The sequence below is a fragment of the Lissotriton helveticus genome, chromosome 8, assembly GCF_964261635.1.
Source record: "Lissotriton helveticus chromosome 8, aLisHel1.1, whole genome shotgun sequence".
In the NCBI taxonomy this organism is placed as follows: Eukaryota; Metazoa; Chordata; class Amphibia; order Caudata; family Salamandridae; genus Lissotriton; species Lissotriton helveticus.
Genome location: NC_136069.1, coordinates 579,372,558 through 579,396,493, shown reverse-complemented (window position 1 = coordinate 579,396,493; position 23,936 = coordinate 579,372,558). Strand labels below are relative to the sequence as shown.

Sequence of the window (23,936 nt, the reverse complement as noted above, 5' to 3'; positions counted from 1 at the left end):
TATTTTTCTCTTACAAGTTCATGAGACACAAACAAGAGGGGTAAGTAAGAAAGCAAAGAACTAAAGAGAATACCCCAATAGGAAAATGAAGTTATCATTTCAATAGGAGAACAAAGTTTGCTGCAGAATTTAATCATTTACGAAATCAAAAGTTCTGACAGGTCAACAAAACATAAGTGTATATGGTTGGTCTTAGCCCTCCTATTTCCCCGTGAGGAGGTGTAAATTAACGCACTGTTCACCATCCCCAGACCCCTCCTGAACCTGTATTGTGACTCTCGGATAACTATGTTATCCTCAGTCCATTGTTCTAACCTTTTTAGGATCACTCTACCCAAGATCTTGGTGGAAGAGTCCAGGAGAGAAATGCGGGTTAGCATTTGTGGTCATGTGTATAGTCCCCTTTAAAAATTGGAATTACCAGTGACTCTGCCCAGGTTATCGGAATATTCCCATGTACTGTTGCATTCAATACTTGAGTCAAAATAGGAGCCCATAAATCTAGGAGTTATGTATACAGATCAACCGGGGCTCCATCTGGTCCTACAGCTTTCTGCTAGCATTTTTCTCAATAGCCCTTACAACTTCGTCTAGAGAGATTAAATTACGTGGTGGACTGAAAATGCTGGAAAAACAGTCCACCTATACTTGCATAAGTACAAGTGAATCTAAATCAGGAGCAGTATTAAAACAGGAATTAATTGTCTGGCAAAATAAAACACAAATATTCGTTGCCGCAGCTTCCTCTAACTTTGACCAGGCCTCCCATTGTAGCACTTTTTTTTCTGGCAGACATTGTCTCCTTGTTTCGCTCCCTAAGGATTGTGACCCTTGACCTGTCTTTGAGGCGGCACTCAGGGCAAATCAAAGCTTTTTTGATGCTACAGAGCAAGAATGGCCAAACCAGCCCAGCTGGCCTATCGTACAATGCCTAGCACTCTGTAAAAGATATGCATTAATGGAGTTTGTAATCTTCCCACAAGCTACTTGAATGGCTCTGTAATTAACTGTGTCAGATAAACGGAGCAAGATTCAAGGTCCTGCTTATTAGTATCTATTATTCTTTTGGTAAACGAAATAGGTCCAATACCAGTCCATTTAAGGCATGGCCCATTTGCCCTTGATACTGCAATGTTACTTTTGATGTTTTGATCAATGTGCTCTCTGATTCAAACCATATGGTGAGAACCAGCAGACTATGGTTGCTTACAGAGTTAGTTAGTGGCGCCACATTCAGCATCCCTCCTACTGCCCGCCCCAGCCACACTGACACTAGAAGGTTGGTAGGTGGCAAGATTTAACAAAGGAGAGCAACCCAAAGCCCCCACACCTGTTGTTACCCTATCAAGAGGATCAGGGGCACTGCGACCACCTGGCTGTCCTTCCAGACTACTAAAGGCAGAGGAATGTTTGCCCAAATGCGTCTCATGTGGAAGGTGGGTAATATCCTTGTACGACAACTATTTGTCCCCTATACCCCCTAGAGCTCACTGATTGGTAACAAAAGTAACTCCACAATGTCAACAAGTCTGCACTAAATTTTATTTGTAAACTTGGAAGAAAACGTGTCATCACCACCAAGGCTTGAGAGACCACTAGTGGTGCAGCATTAGCATATACTGGCTTGTTTCAGTTAACTGCCGGACCAGTATATTTTGCACCTGGCAATCTTTTGGGCTTCATAAGTGGCCCTATATCTTGGATAACCCTAAATGACAGAACACTAGGGTCCAACACTATAAACAGGATGGAGGAATTATGAGGTGATTCAGTCGCTGCCAGCCCAGTTTCAGTTAATTCTTCAGGATAAGGAGTTTCAGTTGGAAAATGCACCCCCACCAGATGCTGTGGTTTGGGCGACTGTTACTATAAAATAGAGTGGCGCCATTGTTGGTCCCATTGATGGAAGACACTCTGCCAAGTTTTGCAATTGAGCTACTGGCTCAGGTGTAACAGACAAGCATTGTTCAACAAGTTATATTTTTCTATTGGTAACACCTACTGCATGTTCAATAAAACCATCCAGTGAAGAATTGGACAATATTTGTGGTGTATAAGATATGACCTTACGCTTCCTCAGGATAGGAAGAAGTGCAAACTTAGGGTGAAGGCAATCTGACCATGATCTCCCACTAAGCCTGCCAGGGTCTCTTCAAGGTCCCACAGGCTTTTCTCACTTCCAGAGCTTCCCAGTACCTCTCAGAACCTACCTCCGGAGTCCGCTACTTCTGGTGCCTCCAGTACCCACTCATGCACCTAATGTTCCCAGCAATCGTTTACACAAATCCAAATAAGAATACTGGAGGCAATGGTTGATGAAGCTCCCACTGTAAGTCACAGTGTAAGTCACTGTGAGACACTATAAGTCATAAACATCTGATGTTGCTGAGGTATAACAGCGTGAAAATAAATAAGAAACAGTAGGAACACTCGTACCCTGACTTACCTCCTCCCTTGGTGATCGCCACCTCCACCCTCAGCCACGTTTCTGTTAGTTCAATAGAAGCAATATGTTAGGATTTAATATTTAAGATTTTATTTATTTGCCTGATTACTCAAACCCATTGCAAAATTACAACCATACTAAAACAGAATCCATATAGTATTAAAATCATGTCAATAAATCTAAAATAGCTCGATCATTTTAGACAACTTAATCTGTAGAGTCTACCTCTGAATTCATAAAACCACATTGTTAAAAAAAAAAAACGTAGTTTCAACACATAAATGCCATAATAGCTATGTTAAAACTAAGGATTTCATCCTGGAGATTAAAGTTAATCTAGACTTTTTGCAAAAAAAATTAATCTCCGGCTTGTTTTAATCGCAGGTTTGTGTCCGGAAAATCAGTAAGCTGCTTTATTTAGCTTTGTTCCTGCTGCGCTCTAGAAGCGGACCAGGCTGGAAGATAGCTGAATGTCCCCTCCTTCAAAGCAGGCTTTCACTGCCTGTCTGCATGTTCGGATATGTCTTTCATTCAGGACCGGTTTTAGTAATAATCTTTTTTCCTTATCTAAACCCTTACAAATGCACAGTAAGTGTAGTACATCTTCTTTAGCATCATCGCATAGTCTGCATTGTGTAATTGTTTCTAACCTTTTCCACTTTGGAAGGTGCCCCATAGCTGATAGGATACCTAGGGCCAGATGCAGCAAGGCTATTACCGGTCGGTAACGGCCGAAATTAACGAATTTTGGCCGTTACCGACTGGTAATAGGCTTTTCTGATGTAGGGGCCGAAATTAAGGATTCAGTAATTTACCGAATGGGTAATTTAAGGAATCGGTAAATTACCGATTTCTTAAATACCGATTCGGTAAATTACCGAATTCCTAATGTAGGGAACACTTAAATGAGTGCTTATCCCATGTTAGGATTCGTTATCTACCACCAACTACAAGTTGGTGGTAAATAACGAAAAAAAAAATCAATTTTATGAAAATTGCTTCCGTGCCATGTTGCAGACATACATGTCCTTAGGGCATGTATGTGTCTGCAACATGTGCACCCATACACAATTGAGGGGTGCAACAGGGTATCCAAGTGACACCCTGCCACCCTTCAATGTTTTCCCCATTTTACCGAATCGGTATTTACCGATTCGGTAATTGCCATTCATTCCTATGGGCCTCCAGGCCCATAGGAATTAAAGGGCAATTACCGAATCGGTAATTACCGATTTGGTAAATACCGAAACTTAACGATTCGGTAATTTTTACCGATTAATTTGCTACGTAGCATTTACCGATTCGAAAATACCGAATCAGTAAAATTCTGTATTTTCGAATCGGTAAATACTATTTACATACATCTGGCCCCTAGACTCATCTGCAGGAATATTTCCTTCGCTGCTCTCGAAAACCCTATGCCAAGGTACGTTTGTGGCAAGCACCTTGAATAGCTCTGAATCACAAACCAACCATGGGCCCTCTCCTTTAGTACAGCTTTGTCTTCTACGAGGGACAGTGACTTCAGAGATTTATTTACTAGTTCCTTAAATTTTTTTTGAGATACAGCGGTTTCCGGAAGGTCCTGAAAGACAAGACTGCTTATTGCTGCTTGAAGGTAGGCCATGGCGGGACTATCTTTTTTCTGTCCAAGCACCTTTCATAAATAAGAATTTAGTGATCTAATCTTGGCTCCCTTTATTTTGTGCCAGCATTTAACGTAGGCAACAATATGATGTAAATTGTTGCCAATGAGAACCAATGAGTACCAAGATCAAAGAAAAGTCTCTCGGCAAAAGTCCTACCCCTCTATCACACTTTCTCCTCCAGATCAACTCTACACAAGATTGTGGGCTGCCCAGCCCATAGAAAAACTGGGTCAAAGTTCTGCTCTCTCCTGGCAACCTGGGTAAGAAGAGCAATACTGGCACCAGACCCCACCTTCAAGAAGCAGGGAAGTGGCAGCTGTAACAGGTCTGTAACAGAGCAGGAGTGCATAAATTATGGTAACGAACTGCAATAGAACATCCCACCTTGACCTCTGGCACTCCCCACAGAGCATTCCAAAAAAACACTTGAAGACACAGTGGGCGCTGTAGATGAAACTGCAATGATGCTGTCTTGAAGTGCCACTGACTCAAAAGCAGAAAATACGAGACAAGTAGGAACAGAGACTGGATGTATATAGCTCGTATTATTATGTGGAATGCTGTCAGATACCCCTGAGGGATCTACCACAGCGAACAGAACTCAGTTGTAACGTTGTGCCGACATCGTCTAGAACCGGATTCTACTTTGTCCATTTTATTGGGCTCATTATCGCTTTGATCTACTAAAAGGAACGTGGTACATACCGAAACTTTTTGCCCTGATGAAGTTGCTATTAAAGGAAAGAAACAAGTTGGCGTTGTCCTGTTGTTTGTATTCAAAGAAGAATAAAGGAATTTGAAAAGACCATACCGTCTAAAGTGCGACTTCATCCCTGGTGCTTCCCCCATTTTTCTCCAATTAAATAGTACTTTGCTCAGCGGGTCTACTTGGGTCCCTGTAGCCGGCCCAGATTCCATTGTGGTTGACCTGTGCTTGTGAGTTTGTCTCGGTCCCGCGCAACCTGATATCAAGAGTTGGTGCGTTGTGCTTTTTTGAGTTAATTTCACAAAAGTCTGTAAGAAGATCCATAACTCCCATATCTAGTGATTGGAATTTTGTCGTTTTGGTCCCCAGTCAACCAGTAACGCAGCTTCTTGCAGAGGGCATCAACATAGAGAGTGACAGTTTGGGGCCGCAAAAGGCAGGAGGCGGTGGACCAGGGGAAAAGAGAAAGACAAGATATGCACTTCCATGAGTCTCATGAATGCAACCAAAGTTAGCAGTGGAAAGGTATAAGTCAATCAATGAGAACAAAGTGATACTGAAGTGCTTCTGGGTGAAACAAACACAGGAGTAGAAAGGATAGTCATTTAATCAAGAGAGGGCAAGTGAGATAATCTACAGAGGCATCCATTCAGAATCAAGGGACAGACCCGGAGCTCACAGTATGTATTAGAAACAATAGGTCTGACCAATAGAAAGCTAAAGCTGCCTGTATCTGACATCTAAAAATGGCAACTACCAACCACCTCAACAATGATAGTGCTGGAAATGAAAATCTAAACATTTCACTGGAGAGGCCGCTTAAATCCCCTCATTTATCCACATGAGAAGAGTCTTTCACTAAGACTTAAAAACCTAAATAAAATATTTTGCTAAAAAAAAGTGCCATTAACACCCATGGAAAGTATCAAGAGAAGAATTTATTAGTATTTATCCTTATACTAACGATTATTAAAGTCAAACGCTGCAAGTGGCTTCTTGGCAAAATGAAGACTCTATAGAAAACAAATAAATTAATAAAATTAGTAAATTAATAGATTCCCATGCAACAAATGCAAATGAAAAAAGATCTAACAAATGTGTCCATGAGATATATAAGCCTCACCTGTTTTTTTAACTCCTTCAGGGTACCCTTTTAAACTAAATGTAACCCTCAGGACATCCTAGACTTGGGTCCCACGCAATAATCAAAGAGTTTCCTTGGCTACGAAGGTCAAGCCTGTCCAGATACTCTATGGTGCTTACTTATAAGCAGAGTTGCTTCACTCTTGCGCCATGCCATGGTGATGCACGAGTGAGGCAAGTCCTAAATGAGATTATTGAGCCACGTAAGGACATGTTGTGTGAGCCTGAGTATCTCCATATATCTGGAGTAAACCAATGCAGTGCAAATTGCTGCATTGCCTTGCTCTGCCCTGGAATGGCATGCCATGGGCGTTGCATGAATATTCCCATGTAACTCCCATGGTTTTTGATGCATTCCCAGATTTACCAGAACTGGTGACCCTGAGAATGTGCCCAAAAAGATACGACTTTCCAGGGGAGGTGTAATGAGGACAAATATATTTATTTCTCCTTGCCACTCCCTCTTTCTATATGTGCTGCAGAATATGAGTTTAAAATATTTCTTGAGCGCGCGTACACCGAGCGGTTTCATGGCGCTGTGGATTGCTACAGTTCCTGAGGAAAGAAAACGGGGTCACCTAAAGGATAGTTAAGAAGGGAAGGCTTGAGCGAAAAGAAAGGTTTTAAGTGCCTTGCGAAAGAGTGAGTACTGGGTGCAGGATCTCAGATGGACCGGGAGGGAATTCCAAAAAGTTGGAGCGATTGTGGAAAATTTGGAGCCGCCCCATTTTTTTCTTCTAAAACGGGGAACTGCGAGCAATTGATGAGTAGATGAGCGTAGCTCCCTAGAAGGGATATAGTGATGAATTTCGGAAGTGATATAGGCAGGGGCTGTCCCAGACCGAGAATTGAAAATAATACAGCCCAGCTTAAACTGGGCTCGTTCCTGTATTGGGAGCCAGTGTAGAGCCTTGAGAAGGGGCGAGACATGATGAAATTTGGGTAGGTTGAAAACCAGGCGAGCCGCCTGGTTCTGGACCAGTTGAAGACGACGCACACTGTACGCAGGCATGCCACAATACAGGGCATTGCATAGTCCAGGCGGGAAGTAATCATCGCCAGGACTATAAGTTTGAGTGCGGAAGGAGAGAAGAACCGAGAGACTTTCCGGATGGTACGAAGAGAAAGAAAAGACGAAGAAACGACAGAACTAACTTGGGAATAAAGAGTGAGTTGATCATTGAGTTTGAATCCGAGAGTTTTGACTGAAGAAGAAGGAGAGGGGGGGGACCTAAGGAGGGGGGCCAAAATCGAGAAGACCAAGGACTGGAGCAACCACCCGTCAGCACCAGCTCCGTTTTGTCGGGGTTTAGCTTCAGGTGGTTGTGATTCATCCAGTCTTGGATGAAGGTCATGACTGAGTGAAAATTTGATATTGACTCTGGGGAAGAAGATAGGGAAAAAATGAGCTGGAGGTCATCCGCATAGTTATAAACAGAGACCTCCAGCTGTTGAAGGGAAAAAATAAGTGGGGCGATGTATAAGTTAAATAGCAGAGGGGAAAGGGAGGATCCCTGGGGTACCCCGCATTGAACTGCACGGAAATCTGCAGAATAATCACCCAATTGCACTGCTTGGAAGCGGTCATGCAGGAAGGAGGACAGCCAGACCAGGGCCGAGCCCTCGATTCCTGCCGCTCTGACACGGGAAAGTAAGATGGTATGATCAACCATGTCAAAGGCGGCGGAGAGATCGAGGAGGACCAGGGCCTGAGGATGGTTGGTGTCCATGCCCTCTCTGAGATTGTCAAGGACCGAAATGACTACGGATTCCGTGGAGTGAGGTGGGCGGAACCCAGCCTGCCTAGGGGCCAATACATTGTTCATCTCCACAAAGGTGCTCAGTGTTCTGGTTACATGACGTTCCAGTACCTTCGCCAGAAATGGTAGGAGTGAAATGGGGCGGTAGTTGATAGACAGCGAAGGGTCAGCACCTGTTTTTTTTAAAATGGGTAGAATAACTGCCGATTTAAGAGGGAGATGACAATGCCCTGTGACAGGGAACTATTAAGAAAAGTGAGAGGTGGCAGAGGACAGGTAGAATAGATTTGTTTAAGGATGTGTGCTGGACAAGGATCCAGAGGGGATCCGGATTTAACCAACGGCAGAAGAGATAGAAAAGAATCTTCTGTGAGAAGCGGGATGGATTCGAGGCAGGCTGCAGCTGGGGTACAGGGGGGACTAACAAATGAAGGGGAGGGAGGGGGAATGTTCGCTTTGATAGCGGCGATTTAATCAAGAAAAAAGAAACTGAGGGAATCACAGAGATGCTGTGATGGGGAAGGTTTGAGTGTGGCCCTGTCGGAATATGCAAGGTCGTGCACAATGGTAAAAATTTCTCTGGATCGATTTTCGGCTGTGTGGATTCTAGACGAGAAATAGGTCTTCTTAGTTGTCAAAATAGAGTTTTTATAAAGGGCCAGAAGAGTGGTATACTGATTCCTGAGGATTGGGCAGTAGTTTCGCCGCCAAGAGCGCTCGGCCCGGCGGACGCTGAGTTTAAGAGCCTTCAGCTCCTCGTTGAACCAGCGATTTGCATCATTTGAGCGCCTAGAAGAAATCCGCCTTAGTGGGGCTACTAAGTCGCAACCTGTACGGAGCCAAGCGTTGATGGAATCCGCTTGGCTGAGAGATGAAAGACCACGAAGGTCCGGGCTGGATGTGGAGAGTGTGGCAGCCAGGGAGGCCACATCCACACGGTTCCAAGAGCGCATCCAGATATTTTTGGCAGAAGGGGGCTTGGAGGCTGAGGTAAAGGATAAGGAAAAGGAAATAAGGAAATGATCAGACCAAGTGCAGGGGGAAATAAGCAATGAAGTTACCGGGCAGTTGAGGGACCAGATCTGGTCAAGAATATGACCCTTGCTATGAGTTGGGGCATGGACAGCAGGAATGAAATTAAAAGAGCTGAGAGTTTCCGAGAACTCTTTGGATGATAAGCATTCGGCCGGATCAGAAGGCCAGAAATTGAAATCCCCTAGTACCACAATGGAGGAATTATTTACTACTAGGGTGGCCAACAGATCAAGGAAACTCGAGAGAAAAAGTTGAGGGGAAGAAGGGGGACGGTAGATAAGGACACAAGTGAGTGGGGATTTGAAAGAGAGTGAGCGGACCACTAGACAATCGAATGATCCGGTGGAGGGGCAGGTTAGGGTTTGAAAAGTGATTTCTCTGCGAGCAATCAGAGCGACCCCACCTCCCGGTTTACCGGGGGGACGGTCGGCTCGAAGAGCATAGTAAGATGCGGGAAGCATAGCCAGGAGGGCAGGGAGGGAACTGTCGCAAAACCAGGTTTCTGTAAGAAATAGAAGATCTGGATTGTGTAGGTCGAGTAGGGTAAAAAGTTCATGTTGATGCTTGACGGCTGATCTGGTATTGAGGTAAAAAGCCGAGAAGGCGGCAGGGGGTGAACAAGCAGATGGAGCAGCGCCCGAGCAGAAGGCGGGAAGCGGGGTTGAGGAATGGGGATGGGAGGAAGCGGGTGAAGGAGACAGACCTAGCCTATTGATGCATGCTATACCAGTCTCATCCAGCGTCCATGGGCCTTGGAGACTAGTCAGCTGCGTTGAAGAGTATTGAAAGGGAGCGGCAGGGTGGCCTGCCCCTGGACCCGGTCGGACGCGGATGGGCGCAGATGGGCTTTCCTTAGGCGCGCCTTCGGCGCGCAATCGTCGCGCCCGCTGCGCTTGTCCGCTGCGCTTCCGAGAGAGACACATAATTTATGGCTGGAGGAAAAGGGGCGGTGTGCGTGGCCTCCGGTAAGGGGGCGTGGCCTGCGGCCTCGGCGTGGCGCTAGCAAGGAGTGTCTAGCGCGGATATGGAGCAGCGCTGAATCCGCTGTCGAATTCTGAGAGATAGCAGATGGTAGGCAGTTTTAAAAGCACAAGAAATACAATGCAAGTTTAATTATTAAAATGAGGGAACTCCCCGCTTTCGCCTCAGGAGTGTAGCGCAGTATAGAAGGCGGCGCTAGCAGTCAGCGTCGCTTTATAGTGTGTGGCGGTGGGCGTGGCCTCCGGTAAGGGGGCGTGGCCTGCGGCCTCGGCGTGGCGCTAGCAAGGAGTGTCTAGTGCAGATATGGAGCCGCGCTGAATCCGCTGTCGAATCCTGAGAGATAGCAGATGGTAGGCAGTTTTAAAAGCACAAGAAATACAATGCAAGTTTAATTATTAAAATGAGGGAACTCCCGGTTTCCGCCTCAGGGCACACATGGAAAGATAATTTTTTGCAGGAAGGTGCCACTCCCTACAGAAAAACAATCTGACATGCAACGGAGAGACTCTATCACTATGGTGCAAAGTGCCTGCATTGGCGCTAGGCTGCCAAAAGTGCGTCAGCTTGGAAACAGGAATGAATATGACATATTGAATTCAATAGGCACATTCCTGCTCTTTCTCTGTCATGCAGGGCAGCTCAGCAAGGTGAATTGCTGTGCTGCATCACATGTTCGAAAATAGGCCCTATGTATCTGGACGAGGACTCTGTGATAAAGCAAGCTACTTGGAATCCCAGAGGGTGAGAGTCCTTTTAATACCACAGGGTGATCCCTAGGCTGGTATGGAGAAATAGGCTGAGCACAGTGGGGGTTCCCTTCTGGTGTTTTTTTGTATGGTTAGATGTTTGGGAAGAAGAACAATTCAGGAAGGCATTGGTGATAGCAATATAATCTAGACTACCTCTTTGTAAGAAGCTGGCAGGGCTAGGAAATTGACTTTTCTGACCTTGGGATGTCCTTGCAAAGGAAAAAAACACACCTTCTCTTTGGAAAACATGCCTAAATCATTTGACATTGTCCCACTTTAAGACCTTTATCACAAGGGAATTCAGTTATTCAGAGGATATGTTTCACGTACATCCTCCTCTTGCTACACATTATTCAAACAAAACTCTTTCAGCTTTTTCCAATCAGGCGATTTCAAAGTGACACACTGCACGACTAAATGTCACTTTCATATTAAACGTCTATACATGCGCAGTCAAATATGGTACAGCATCACTGTGTCCCTGTTAGAAAGGGTGGGGTGGGATCGAGGAGATTCACTCATTAGACATTTGTATACTTGATTTCTCGCTGAGAAGTTGGTTTTAGGCGACGGTGATTGTACGCATTCATACAAATAAAACTGCTATTTCTAAAAATGAAAAATGTCTCCAGGTTCTATAAGGAGACTTCAGAAGAGGAGTGTCATTCATTCTGCATTTTATCACTATTATTTTTTCGTCTGCATTGAGTTGAAATTCACAAACAGACATCATTCGATCTGTACAATTGTTAGAAAAGAATCTTTGACAGTCCTTTTAACTCCACCACCAGATCCTGGTATATGTGGAGTTTTGAAGCATTCTAAAATACTGAATGTTGTGTTGGTGCAGTCTGTCTTTTGTCTCACTAAGTTATTCTCCAATGAAGTGCACGTCCGTTTGTGTCACCTTCAAAGTCACTTTAAGCAAAGGGAATCCCATCGATGTATGGTTTCTATATGTTTGTTTTTAATTACATTTTATTGATTGAACATTTTTGCATAGTCTGAAGTGTACTGCAAGGTGTTTTACAATCTCCTTGATCAGAGGACAAAATAACCTAAAACCTTTACAGCTACCTTGGTAAATGCCGTTTATCTCAACAACGCTGCACAAAATATGCAATCTAACGGTTAAACGGGCGAGGAAAAACAATAAGCACTATTTCTAGAAAATCATAAAATAATTGTTTAAAGCTAGATTTAAACAAAATGCCTTAGGCTTTAGTCACTCTGACACTGACAGTGTTGAAAGATTGCTGTTTAAATTTAAAATACACAGACAATGAAACATGAAATTGGAATTATAAACAAATTACACAGGCGCTGGTCTTAAATGGGATCGCCTACTATTTCGAACACTTTAACAACTATCGATGTCATACACACTTAATTTCAGCCAATAGAGTCATTGTGCTCTAAATTCAGAAATATCTCCTTGTGGGGAGAAAGTTTACTTCGCCAAGGATTTTTGTACTGTGGTCTGTCAGAGCAATCCAGCTACAATTTATTGGCACTATAACAAATGCCACTCAACACACCGCCCTTGGTGCTGCTAAGACCTAAGGTCCATCTCATCTGCAACCTCTTAAAACAATTCCGGCGTATGAGAGATTTCCTGCATCTTGTTGTCTCTGAGTTTTCAAGATGTGTCCTTTTTTTTTTACTTTAGGACAATTTTGATAGTTATTTAGGTCACCAGCAAAGGCCACCTCAATGTGCAATAAATTCTAGCTGGAGACGTATTCTTCATCTCGTAAGTACACAGTTATTTTGGAACAGCGTCTTGGCCCACACACATTCCAATGTGCAAAAATCTATCTCAGACCTTTAATGTTTTATAGTCCTACAGAATGTGATTCATGCATTTGTATAAACGTCAATGTTATTTCAAGGACCTCCTTGGGAAATAACTATTGAGAAAATAAGTAAGACGTGTGAATTTTCTCATTTTTGTAAATGAAAAAAGATTTAAAGAACTGTGGATCCGATGTACTCTGACCCATCTGCAAACCAGAACTGGCTTGTGAAGGAATGTGCAATTAGCTTTGTAGCTTATGTACTACTAGGTCATATGACCTGTCTAATGAATATCTATTGTGCTGCTTGATATTTTGCCACCCTCTATTAATGGCAGCCAACATTTTTCAAAGCAGGCTATTTACTTAAAGGAGCAGGAGCTGTTTAAAAATGATCTCGTTTGGAAACACGTTAGGAGGAGCATAAAGTGGCCCGGCACTATTGCATGCTCCGCTGAAGCTGCTCCAAATGCTTCCCAAAAGGGGGCTGTTCAGTGGAGACAGCTTCCTGTTTGCAAATCAGTCATTAATCCCTTTGATTCGCAGGTTTCTTTTCAATGGTTTGCAACCACAATTGTGGCCACAAACCAATGATAAACCCCAATGGGAGTTGCAATGATGAGGGGCTGCTGCTTTCACACACATCCAGTAGTTGCAATCAGTGACACCGGCACCAATCGGGGGTGGCAGGATATAATAAATAAATAACTTAACTTATCGCCGCCTCGTCTCTCCTCCACGTCAGGACTCAGTCAAACAGGAGCCTGGAAGCACCCATGCTCCACTGACCAACCACAAAGTTGCAATGCAGCATTGTGATTGGTCTAATCGCCATGGTTCGGCACTCAGACCAGGACTGGAGCCCTGGGCATGTTCTCCACGCAGGATGTAATGTGCCGGTATGGAGAAAATGCAAAGTGTGCATGACTGGTCGGCTGGCCCCAGTGGGATGGCCAAACAGTCATTGCGCACTTGGAGTTGGCAAGCCACTCCCCCCTGCTCTGCTCCGAGAGCAGAACAGCCCTGCCCGCCTGCTAAGCAGCACAGAAACATAAAATGGTAATACATTTGAGTTATTATCATTTTATATTTCCTTTATATACACTGCTTAAAAGCAGTGTAGCAACGCTCCTCCACCTTATTGGAGGAGCTGCCACTAGTTGCAATTCAAACTGAATCACAACACCCATTTTGCAATCTGAAAGGATTTATAGCTCACAAAAAGGGTTTTATACATGGCCTAACATTAGTTTGCATTAACAAACAATGTGATTTTACGAAGCAAAGTGTTGGCAACTACAAAGTAGTTTAGTGCATCTGGCCCTCTGTTGGCATTTGCATCACCAAATACGTGGAAATTATGAAAATAATATGAATGATGTGCTATATTTCAAGTTTGCCTTATTAAAGATATCACATGAGATCAAATAGTAATGGCAAGAAGGCCATCATTTTCGGATTAAAATTCAGACTAAGTAATGAATGCCCGAGTGGATGCTAAATATTTTGCCAGGACTTGGTCTGATATATTCCATTAGACAAGCCAGTTCTTACGCAAGATAGGCATATGGATGAAGACCAAATCAAATCATCGATCAAACATCAAGTTTAGTCTGAGAGTCCTTGATTTCTGGGGCCTTATTTGCAGTACAGACAGCCTGGCAGAAAATGGCATAACCAAAGGAGCAAAATGACTTGGCTGTGCCCACATAAAGGAACATTATAGCCAGCTTTAATTACCACACAACACAAGCTCCACGTCTAAGCTAACACGCAACACACCAATCATGAAGTTGAGCAGAAAAAAAGTAATGAGAAGTGAGAACATCTCAAACTTGCAAGTTTCTACTCTGCTGTTATGCCAAAGCACAGCAAGAAGTCTGTAGCAACAAGACTGGAGCAGCACTCCCCCATTATGGATGACGTTTTTTCTCCCCACGTAGGTCACATGATAAACATGCACTATGCCAATCATTTACCGCAAGCAGTGCTTGAGCTATCATTGCTATAACATTACAACTTCACCAACTGAAAGCACAAGAACAGCACCAAGTTCACATTGAAATAAATGGAGCACAGATTGTCCTACATGCATGATACCCAATAGGTTCATTTAGGTCAAAGTACTAACATACACACTCCCAACTATGAAAATCGCATACACATGTACCACACAGCACTTCAGACCACACCGATGGCGTAAACGTGTTATAAAAAGGATTCAACACAACGCAGTATAACACACCATATTTGGCTCACGATTCAGCTGATTAAACATAATAAATCTGACACACACCATCAAATGATGGACATACAGATTCTATGCAATGATTAGTGCAACTCTTAAATAAGTGGTGTATTGGCTTCCCCGGTATTGAGCAACAATGCGTTGGATGATATTTACCACTCCATACTAGCAGCATACTGTGCAGAGACCTACATTGCCTTCTGTGATGTTGTGGGGCCCTGGGCCCCCACGCATACGTAGTGACCACACAGACACAGTTGGTTAGGGTGTAGAACTGGCCCAGGGCACATGTGCCCGGCCCCTTTTAATAACAGGATCACATGTCCTGTGACACCTGTGCTGGATGGGTGTGGGGTGGGGTGTAAGCCAGCCCTCTGGGAGTGACTGGTGCTGACAACAACTAGAACAGTGATCAGCAGGTCACTACATCCCCCCCAAAACTTTATTCAAAATGGAACAATAGAGTCCAATGTGTGGGAGAGAATATAACAATAAATAGGAACTTCCACTGAGTCTGTTCAGCTGCTGGCAGAAACAAGCCGATGGTACAACTGCATCTAGGATCACCATTTCTGCTAGGCCCAGTTCAGTGTTGTCCTGCGGGCCCAGTACTCCTTAGATTCCAGGTATGGAAGTAGATACCAACGTCTCTTTTTCTGTACTGTTCTCTGTGACGATACATGTGGAGTGATGGTGAATCACCCATAAGTCTTGGTTGTAGTGGCATCCTCACACATTTAGCATTGCTTCTCTCTACAGAATGACAGAGTAGTGGCAAACAACCCTCTCACCAAGATGCCCCTCTTGCTGGTGTTCCCCTCTCATGGGATGTCCCGGAGGCCCTCTTCACCAGGCTTCCACTGAACTGGGTGTACTTTGTTATGTCGCACCAACGTCACTCTCTAAGTGTGTGGTGGAAAAACTACGAGTCCCACCTTCAAGTCCCTAGCTCCACCTGAATGGTAGTTGTTTACTCCTTCCACTTAGAACAAGATCATCATCTACCAGGGACCTGCGGAAGAGTGTCTGTAGACTCATTACTTGTGGGGGGAACCCCTCTCACTGACGTCCCTAAGGCCTTTGCCCCTGGGTCGCCACAGTCTGGTGTGGAGTGGTTGGATCCTCCACTTCAAGACTTCCGAGCAGCCCCAATGTCCAGTATCCCGTGGGACCCCAAAGGTGTATGTCACAAATGGTACAGCCTGCTCGCTTCTGCAATCACTAGGTTTATCGGTGTTCCGAAGACTCATGGATAGCTATTTCTCCAGGTGCCACCAATGCTCTCCAGGTACTTTGCTCTATGCCAGATGTCCTTGCACTCTGTCACATTTGCCTTCTGGTGTGTGTGTTGTCAGATCACACACTTCTCTCTTCTTCTTTCTTATTTTTGAAATTTCTTTGGGGTGACATCATGCCATAAAGTTTCCTCCTTCTTGTCCTTTTGCTTGGCGACATGGACAAGTCCCCTACGGTCTTGCACTTTTTTGACCAGGCATCTCTGTGTGACATGCAATTCACACAGGTCTCTCTGAACATGTCCTAAACCTAGGACAATTAATTCTCTTCTCTTGGTGTCCAGACCTGTCGTCAGAACCTTCTTCCTTTCATTACTTCAGTTGAATTTTGTCAGACCTTTCCTGAGTCCTCTTGTCAGACCTCTCCTCTGGTCACAGCTTATCGGACCTCTTCTAAGGTCGCCGCTTCTCCGACTTCTTCTCAGGTCGCCGCTTCACCGACCTCTTCTCAGGTCGCTGCTTCTCCAACCTCTTGCAGATTTTCTCTGCTGACCTCTTGCAGGTCATCTCCGCTGACCTCTGGCATGTGGTTTGTTCAGACCTCTGGCAGGTTGTCTCCTCAGACCTCTGGCAGGTTGCCTTCTCAGACCTCTGGCAGGTTGTCTGCTCAGACTTCTAGCAGGTTATCTCCTCACTTGAAGACGCGCTCCAGGTGCCTCAATACCACACTGACGTGGCTCCCCTTTTGCATCCTCCTCTCTGGCCAGAGTCACAGGATGAGTCACATCGTGTGACCACCTGAGCCCTCTTCCTTGCAGGGCACTCCCTCTCAGGCTCCAGCCCATACCGTCTATGTCTGGGGTACATCTTTGGCACAACTTCTCTCCTTGCACTCTCCGTTTTTCATTGGATGGCACTCCTACATCGGGCAACTTGGGTACTCACTTATTCCCCTTATGGTGTCATCATTTTGCCACTGGACGTGCATGCCACGCTCTTTCTTCCATTCTCCAGGGCCTTGCTGATTGGGGCTGCTGTTCTGTACTCCGCCTACTTTCCAGGTGCAGTGCTTCACTGTTATCCTTACTGCTGCTGTGACCACGTGTGGCCACTAGGTGTCACTGCATTCCTTCACTCAAGCCTCAACAGCCTTTTCCAATAGTGTTCTTTGCTTGACCTGCACAACATCGCTGGGGTGGACGCATCAGCTGTTCTGTACTGCAGTCCAAGTCTGTGTGCTCTGTTTTCTCTTTCCTTTGCCCCTCAGCAGCCTTTCTCATAGTATACACTTCAGAGTTCCCTTGCTGAACTGGGGGATAATTCTCTCTCTTCCTGTTTTTTTTTTCGTTTTCTTTGAAGCCACCCACTGTCTTCCCTACAGGTCGGGCAATCTTCAGTGTCCCTGTTGAGTGTTGCCTTTCTTTTCTTTATGCTGCTGAAGTGGCGCTAGATGGCCACTAGATGGCACTGCCTCATCTCTGGCATGGGCCCAGGCTGTTTTCCTGAGGCAAAGGCCTTGCACTGTCTCCACTCTCCTCTTGTGGGAATGTTGGTGCTAGGATTGATTCGTGACCTGGGCAGCTCTGGCGACTCCATTGATGCTGCGCGATCACTTCACACCCTGGCGCAGCCACTTGCACCAAGGTAGGTACTCTGCATTCTTCTTTTTTTTCAGAGGGCCACTAACACCGCCTATCTGCTCCGGGCCAGGGTAGCCTTATTTCCTTCTTTGTTGGTGCTCAGCAGCCTCTCATGCTTAAGGGCAGCGCGGTTCCTCGTCCTGTGCTCGTGCGGCCTCGTCCAGCTTGTTACCCCTCCACTGCAGAGCAAACATCCGCCGGCCTCATTTGCATTACCAGGCCTCTCAATCGCCGGTCACCTCCATTACCGGCTGAGAGCAGGGCCGTTCCACAGCTACTTCCTCCCTCTGGTGGAGAGGGAGACTTCCACCATCTTCCCACAGTTAACCAACTGGGAATAACTGCAGACGCCAGAGCGGGTGTGTGACATCGGCCCACTCATGTTGCTGCCTTTGCGTTATGTCCACTTCTCCCTCGATATTATTCTGGGCTTCACTATATGGAAGCCTCCGGACAGTCTTGACTGCTCCTCTTCCTCAATGTGCAGCCCTGACGTTTCTCTACAATGCCAGGCTTTCGGGGCCAACTTCGCTTTCTTTGCGGGTTTTTGTGACAGCCTGGTCTGGCACTCGTCGCAGTCTAGGGCTCACCTTGTGCCCGCCGGTTGATTGGGTACTCGTCCTTTGTGTGCTGCAAATCCTGCAGTGGGCCAGCACCTCAGCAGTCCGGTACCACTCTCGCTGGCATCTCCGCAGGCCGTTCGCAGGGGTTCATGCCATGAGCTCCCTCACTACGCCGCACAGGGCTCTTGCTTTCCCCACACAGGTCTCACTGCCGTCAGGTGCCACTATGTGTTCACGGGCATATCAGGTGTGGGGTGGGCTTGTGATGACCTCTTTCACCCCCGAGGATCTTCACATGCCCCGCGGATCATCAGGCATGTCCTGTGCCTGCTCGCAGGGGGTGCCCTCGACACAGGCTAATGCTCTCCCCCTACAACCACCAAAGATGACGGCTGCACACGCGGGCTCAGCCCGCTCATCGCCAATGTGAAGTTGTGGGGACCTAGGCCCCCATGCATATGTAGTGACCACTCAGACACAGTGGGGTAGGGTGTAGAACTGGCCATGGGCATCTGTGCCCAGCCCTTTTTATTAACAGGATCACATGTCCTATGATGCATGTGCTGGATGGGTGCAGAGTGGGGATGTAAGCCAGCCCTCTGGGAGCGGCTAATGCTGACAACAAATAGAACCAGCAGATCACTACACCTTCCACTAAAAAAAGGCTCAGTCAGGCTTTCCTGTTAAATATGCCTCAATGATATTGAACACAGTTCTCAGCACACTCGCCCTGTTTTAACATATAAGCATGGTTCAGTATGGATCCCTATGAGGCGTGGGCAAATTACACTTGTGAGCGAAAGAGCAGGAGGCTACATGTGAAAAATCCATGCCTCGCCACTGTTTGGGTGTCTGGGCTCATAACTGAGTAGGTCAAGCAGGCTAGTTTAATCAGAAATAAACACCATGCTTCACAGGCCAGAATACTGCCAACACTCCTTGCACCAGTGACACAAGAGCAGGCATGTCTCCCCAACTGAAATATTGGGCAATACCGCATAATTGAGAATTCTCTATAGCTTTTCACAATCAATACAATCTCCTGACTATATGCACACTGGCTATCAAAAAGGCTCAATCGTCACTTGATATTGCTATCTCCAAAGTGTATGGCATAGGTTTAAATATTTGTTTTTTGTTTTGACTTGCTGAATATGCATTGTTTCTTCCCCTAAGCATCACGTGCCCTTCAAGATACATTTACATCTATAACAATTGTGTCAGAAGGGCACGCATTCCTGAAAATGTTATTGAGGTGGGAGGCTCAATATGAGCAACGGAGGAGATAACATGTTTCTTACGGTTCTTAACATGTATTCTCTAAACTGGAAGAGTATGCATTAAAATCAAGTATACCTGGTGCTCTTAGCATCTTTGTTTGGGTATCCCGGACACCTTGTTTTTTAACATTGACAGATTTAGCAAAGGGAAGAGGAATGAGCTGTGAAAAATGCTTCAAACTCTGTAACTGATGTCCCCGAGAGTCTCTAGTGATAGCACGATACTGAAGGGATGGGCCTTCCTAATTGCAGTAATTTTATTGAGCAGTCGCCCCCCGCGATTAGAGGAGGGGCGGCCTTAGTTGCTCCATGGGACCGGATATCGCAATAGGAGGCTGGTTGAGGAGTGGGCTGGCTAATGACATGCAGCTGGGGGATCGGCGAAAGAAGAAACAAAACCGATTCCTAACGTAGGAGCTATTTAAGGCAGGGTCTCCAGGGGATCGCCCTCTTTTGTCTCCTTGGACTTAGCCGCAGAGCGCTGGAAAAAGCAGCGAGAGGGCTGTCATCAGGATCCGGTCGACAAGCCCGTCTGAGGGCTACGCGGTGGGTTCAGGGGGGCCGGCGTAGTGTGTACTATCAATGGTAGCGTTCTCGCTTAGCATGCGAGAGGTAGCGGGTTCGATACCCGCGTTATTTAAAGAAACAACAAAAAAAGAAATGCATTTTTCGTATTTATGCCTCCCATCTGTCTCAATGTTAATGGTGCTAGCCCGGTGTGTATGATGTCGGGAGTTTGTGAAGGCCCCTGGGTCTCTGCCCGTTTTCGCTGGGATGGATTGTTGTTTTCCTTTATTGGGCTGCCACGGCAAATGCTTTTCATAATGCCGATTCAGTGTAATGCGTGCAGCGGTAGTCTCATGTAAGCGGCAGGCGATGGAAGGTGCACTCGCGGGTCAGTCCGGTTTAATTCTTTCCGGATACTGAGTGCGGGGTTTTCCGGTTCGGTACCCACTGCGGGCAACTGGCATAATTTTCAGTCACGATAGTATAATAATAATGGTATAAAAATTATGTGAGTGCATTGTAGAATAATGTTTGCGAGATGCGGCCCGATGTGGGGGGCGCGCTCCGATGCTGGGTTGTAGGTGCCCTTAACCACAATATGCGGTGCATTGTTGGGTGTGTGGCCAAATACGTGCGGGGCCAGCGCTTGTGGCCGTCATGGTGTAAAATGTGAAGGATCGCACAGCGCGTCTTTGGGGGCGTGGCTAAAGGAGGCGGTAGGAGCGGAAATGCTCTGATGGTTATTTCACCTTACAGCTGGTGTGACACAGCGGGAAGGTTGCCGGTTCGATGCCCTCGCCGCGCGACTGTATATTTGACAATAAATGCGGCAATGTGGTATTCTTGAAGGCACGACTTTGGGGGTGTGGCCAGATGGTTGCGACACAGCGGGAAAATGCTATGGGGTATTTCTCGATGCCTGCAAGAGCATGGGGCACGTGGCGGAGCAAGGCAGCGCGAGTATAAAAGAAGGGGCGTGGCCAGATCCCATGGTGCTGAAGGAAGCATGTGACAGTGTGGGCCACATGATGGAGTAATAAAAAAAAATAAAAAATAAAAAATTACATTAAATTAGTATTAGGTTGGTGCGTTTCTGTCATGGTCCCACTCCGCACTACGAATCCAACATCCTATACGGCGATTAGCGTAGAGAGAGGCCCGCTTAACCTTTGGGGAGGCCTTTTTTGTCTGGAAAGGAAATATTTTGCTGTGTGTGGCAGGTTTTGGTCTCACCAGGTGGCAGGGGCATGTACGTCATTTGAATCTCCCGGTGCTGGTGGTAAAAGATGGAGGCGACCATCAGGTGGTGGGGCGAGGGAATTTTGGTGAGTTTCGTGATGGTAACAATCTTTTGTTTCTGCTAGCAGGTTGTAGCATGCCGCATAAACGCGCTCCCGCCAATTCCCGGAAACCGGTGGACCAGGAGGAGTTTCAAGCCCTGAGTCAGCTTTGGAAAGCAGCTAAGCGGCATGGCATGGAAGTGGCGCTTCAAAAGTTGGCCGGCGGGTCAGAACAACAGTCGGATGGCAGGGCTTCAAAGCGGCAAAGGAAAGTCCCAGCTCGATATAGAGAGGGGCAACAGGACAAGGCGCACACTCAACCGGCGTCAGTGGCTACTGTGGGGGGTGAGTCTACCAACCAGGACATGACGGCACGTAGCACAGATAATGCAGCTCCGGGGCCTGTGTTAAATATGACGGTGGGTACAGTGGGGCAGAGCATTATAGCAATTTCCACAACAGGAGCATCGGTGGGCCATCCACAAGTGGGGGGTGGGCCAGTAGTGTCGCAAGCGGCAGGTAGCGCTGCGGCCTAGCCGCCCCCGGGGAATGTGGCAGGATTGATAATACTGCCAACACATGTGTCAGGGGGGCCTTCAGGAGCTTCAGGGGGTTGCAGGTGACTGGAACGTCTGTCTCCCATCAGCCCCCGGTGGCGTTAGGGGCGGCAAGTATAGCACCACAGGGATCATTGTCAGCAGCAGGAACACAGGTGGCGGTGGCAGCGCAAGTGTGGGCGCAGACGGGAGTCACTCCAGTAACAGCGAACCTGGGGGCAGGCACGCCTGCTGCCACGCTGCCTGCGGCAGCAGCGAGCGTTGTCCAACTACCCCCGGTGGTGACTCCGTTAATTTTGGTTCTTCATCCTTGGTGTTGGCCCCCTCTTCCGCGATTGCTTGGCATGTTCCTTTGGAGATGAGGGAAAAAATTCATATAGGGGAGTTTGTGAACGTGTTTAAGTTGATCAACACAGGGGTGGTCCCAAGTCGTCCAAAAACAACTAAAGAGAGCGAGTTCAAGCCAAAAACGGAGTGGGTGGAATGGTCATTGCGGAATTGGGTAACATGGTTTTCTATCTATGCGGCGATATTAACTGAGAAGACACCAGCGTTAGCGCCGCAGTTGTTTGGATACATGTCGTTAATACACGGGGCGGCTTCTGAGTTCCAAGGGTCGGCCTGGATGCAGTATGACACTAAGTTTAGGCAGATGAAAGCTGTCAGGCCAGAGATAGCATGGGATCAGAGAGAGATCAATATTTGGCATGCAGAGTTTAATATGGCTCACACGCCTGGAAAATCAATCAGTCCTTTCGATTCAACAGAAGTTTGGGAGATACAAAATTGGCCTGCTGGCAGTACAGCAAGAAGAAATGTAGCAAGGGGACAGCATGTAAGTTTAAACACTATTGCTCATTCTGCGGGGGACAGGGACATCCCGAGTTCAAGTGTTTCAGAAAAAGAGGCAAGCAGAGAGAGCATACCCCCTTTAAAAGCATACTGCCCAAACACTAATATTGTGCGTCCTTCGCCAATCTGCATGCATGTTCTCACGCACCTACTCAGCAAATACAATAATCAAGAGGATGCTTCCTTGCTGTATTATGGTTTTAAAGATGGGTTCCGCATTCCTTCCCGCGCTCTCCCCTTATCGGTCCCGCCAAAGAATCAACAGTCAGTTCTCCAACAACGGAAGTTGGTCTGGGACAAGATTATGGGGGAGGTGTCCGCGGGTAGGGTCACGGGACCTTTCCATGCTCCCCGTGTGAGTATTTAGTGTGTTCACCCCTGGGGTTGGTACCAAAGAAAGAGCCGGGCAAATTCCGTTTAATTCACAATCTGTCTTACCCAATGGGCCGATCAGTAAATGATGGTCTGGATCAAGCTTTGTGCACAGTGCGGTACACCACTTTTGACGAGGCCATTGCAAAATTGCCGAGACTGGGTAAAGGTGCGCTGATAGCCAAATCAGATATTGAGTCCGCATTCCGCCTTCTTCCCATTCATCCAGAAGATACGCGCTTGCTGGGTTTCACGTTTGAGGGACAGTTCTTTGTGGACTTGTGTATGCCCATGGGTTGCTCCATAGCGTGCTCGGTATTCGAAACATTCAGCAGATTTCTGGAATGGGCGGTGAAAGACTTGGTGTCATCAGATGATGTGGCACATTACTTGGATGATTTCTTGTTCATGGGTCCCCCGGGAGGTCAGGCATGTGGGAGGGCACTGCAAGCTTTTCAGCACCTGGCCCAGGCTTTGGGAGTTCCACTGGCTGAAGACAAGACTGAAGGTCCTACTACCTGTTTATGTTTCCTGGGGATTGAGATAGATTCAGTGTCAGGAGAGTGTAGATTGCCACAAGAGAAGGTGATGGCATTCAAAGAGTCAGTTAACTCCTGCATTGCGGCCAAGAAGGTTACCTTGCATCAGCTGCAGGTCCTGGTGGGCCAATTGAACTTTGCCTTACGATCGATTCCCATGGGAAGAGTCTTTTAAAAAAACATAGCAAGAGCGATGTCCGGCCTACGGGCCAAACACCATCATACAAGGTTGTCTGCAGAAGTCAAGGAAGATTTGGAGTTATGGCGAGGGTTCTTGGATAACTTCAATGGAACACTGTTATGGCAGCAGCCAGCCTGCACCAACAGTGAGTTGGCCCTCCATACAGATGCAGCGGGCAGCATTGGTTTTGGAGCAGTGTTGGGCTCTAGGTGGTGCATGAGGAATTGGCCAGAGGAATGGGTTACATCAGGGCTCACACGCAACGTCACCTTTCTGGAACTGTTCCCCATCATTGTTGCCTTACACATTTGGGGGGCCTCCTTGGAGAACACGAGAGTCATTTTTTAGTCGGATAGTATGTCAGCAGTACTGGCCATTAATAATCAAAATGCACAATGCCCGCTGGTGCTCCGGTTG

General features: G+C 46.6%; 1 protein-coding gene across 1 annotated transcript; it reads left to right on the top strand.

Annotated features, from left to right (window-relative positions):
* The first annotated feature begins 21,597 nt into the window (after positions 1-21,597).
* Positions 21,598-22,532, top strand: LOC144773772 (uncharacterized). The gene is made up of 2 exons (XM_078658892.1): positions 21,598-22,307; positions 22,343-22,532. The coding sequence occupies exons 1-2, from the start codon at positions 21,598-21,600 to the stop codon at positions 22,530-22,532; spliced, it is 900 nt and encodes a 299-aa protein (XP_078515018.1).
* Positions 22,533-23,936: the final 1,404 nt, after the last annotated feature.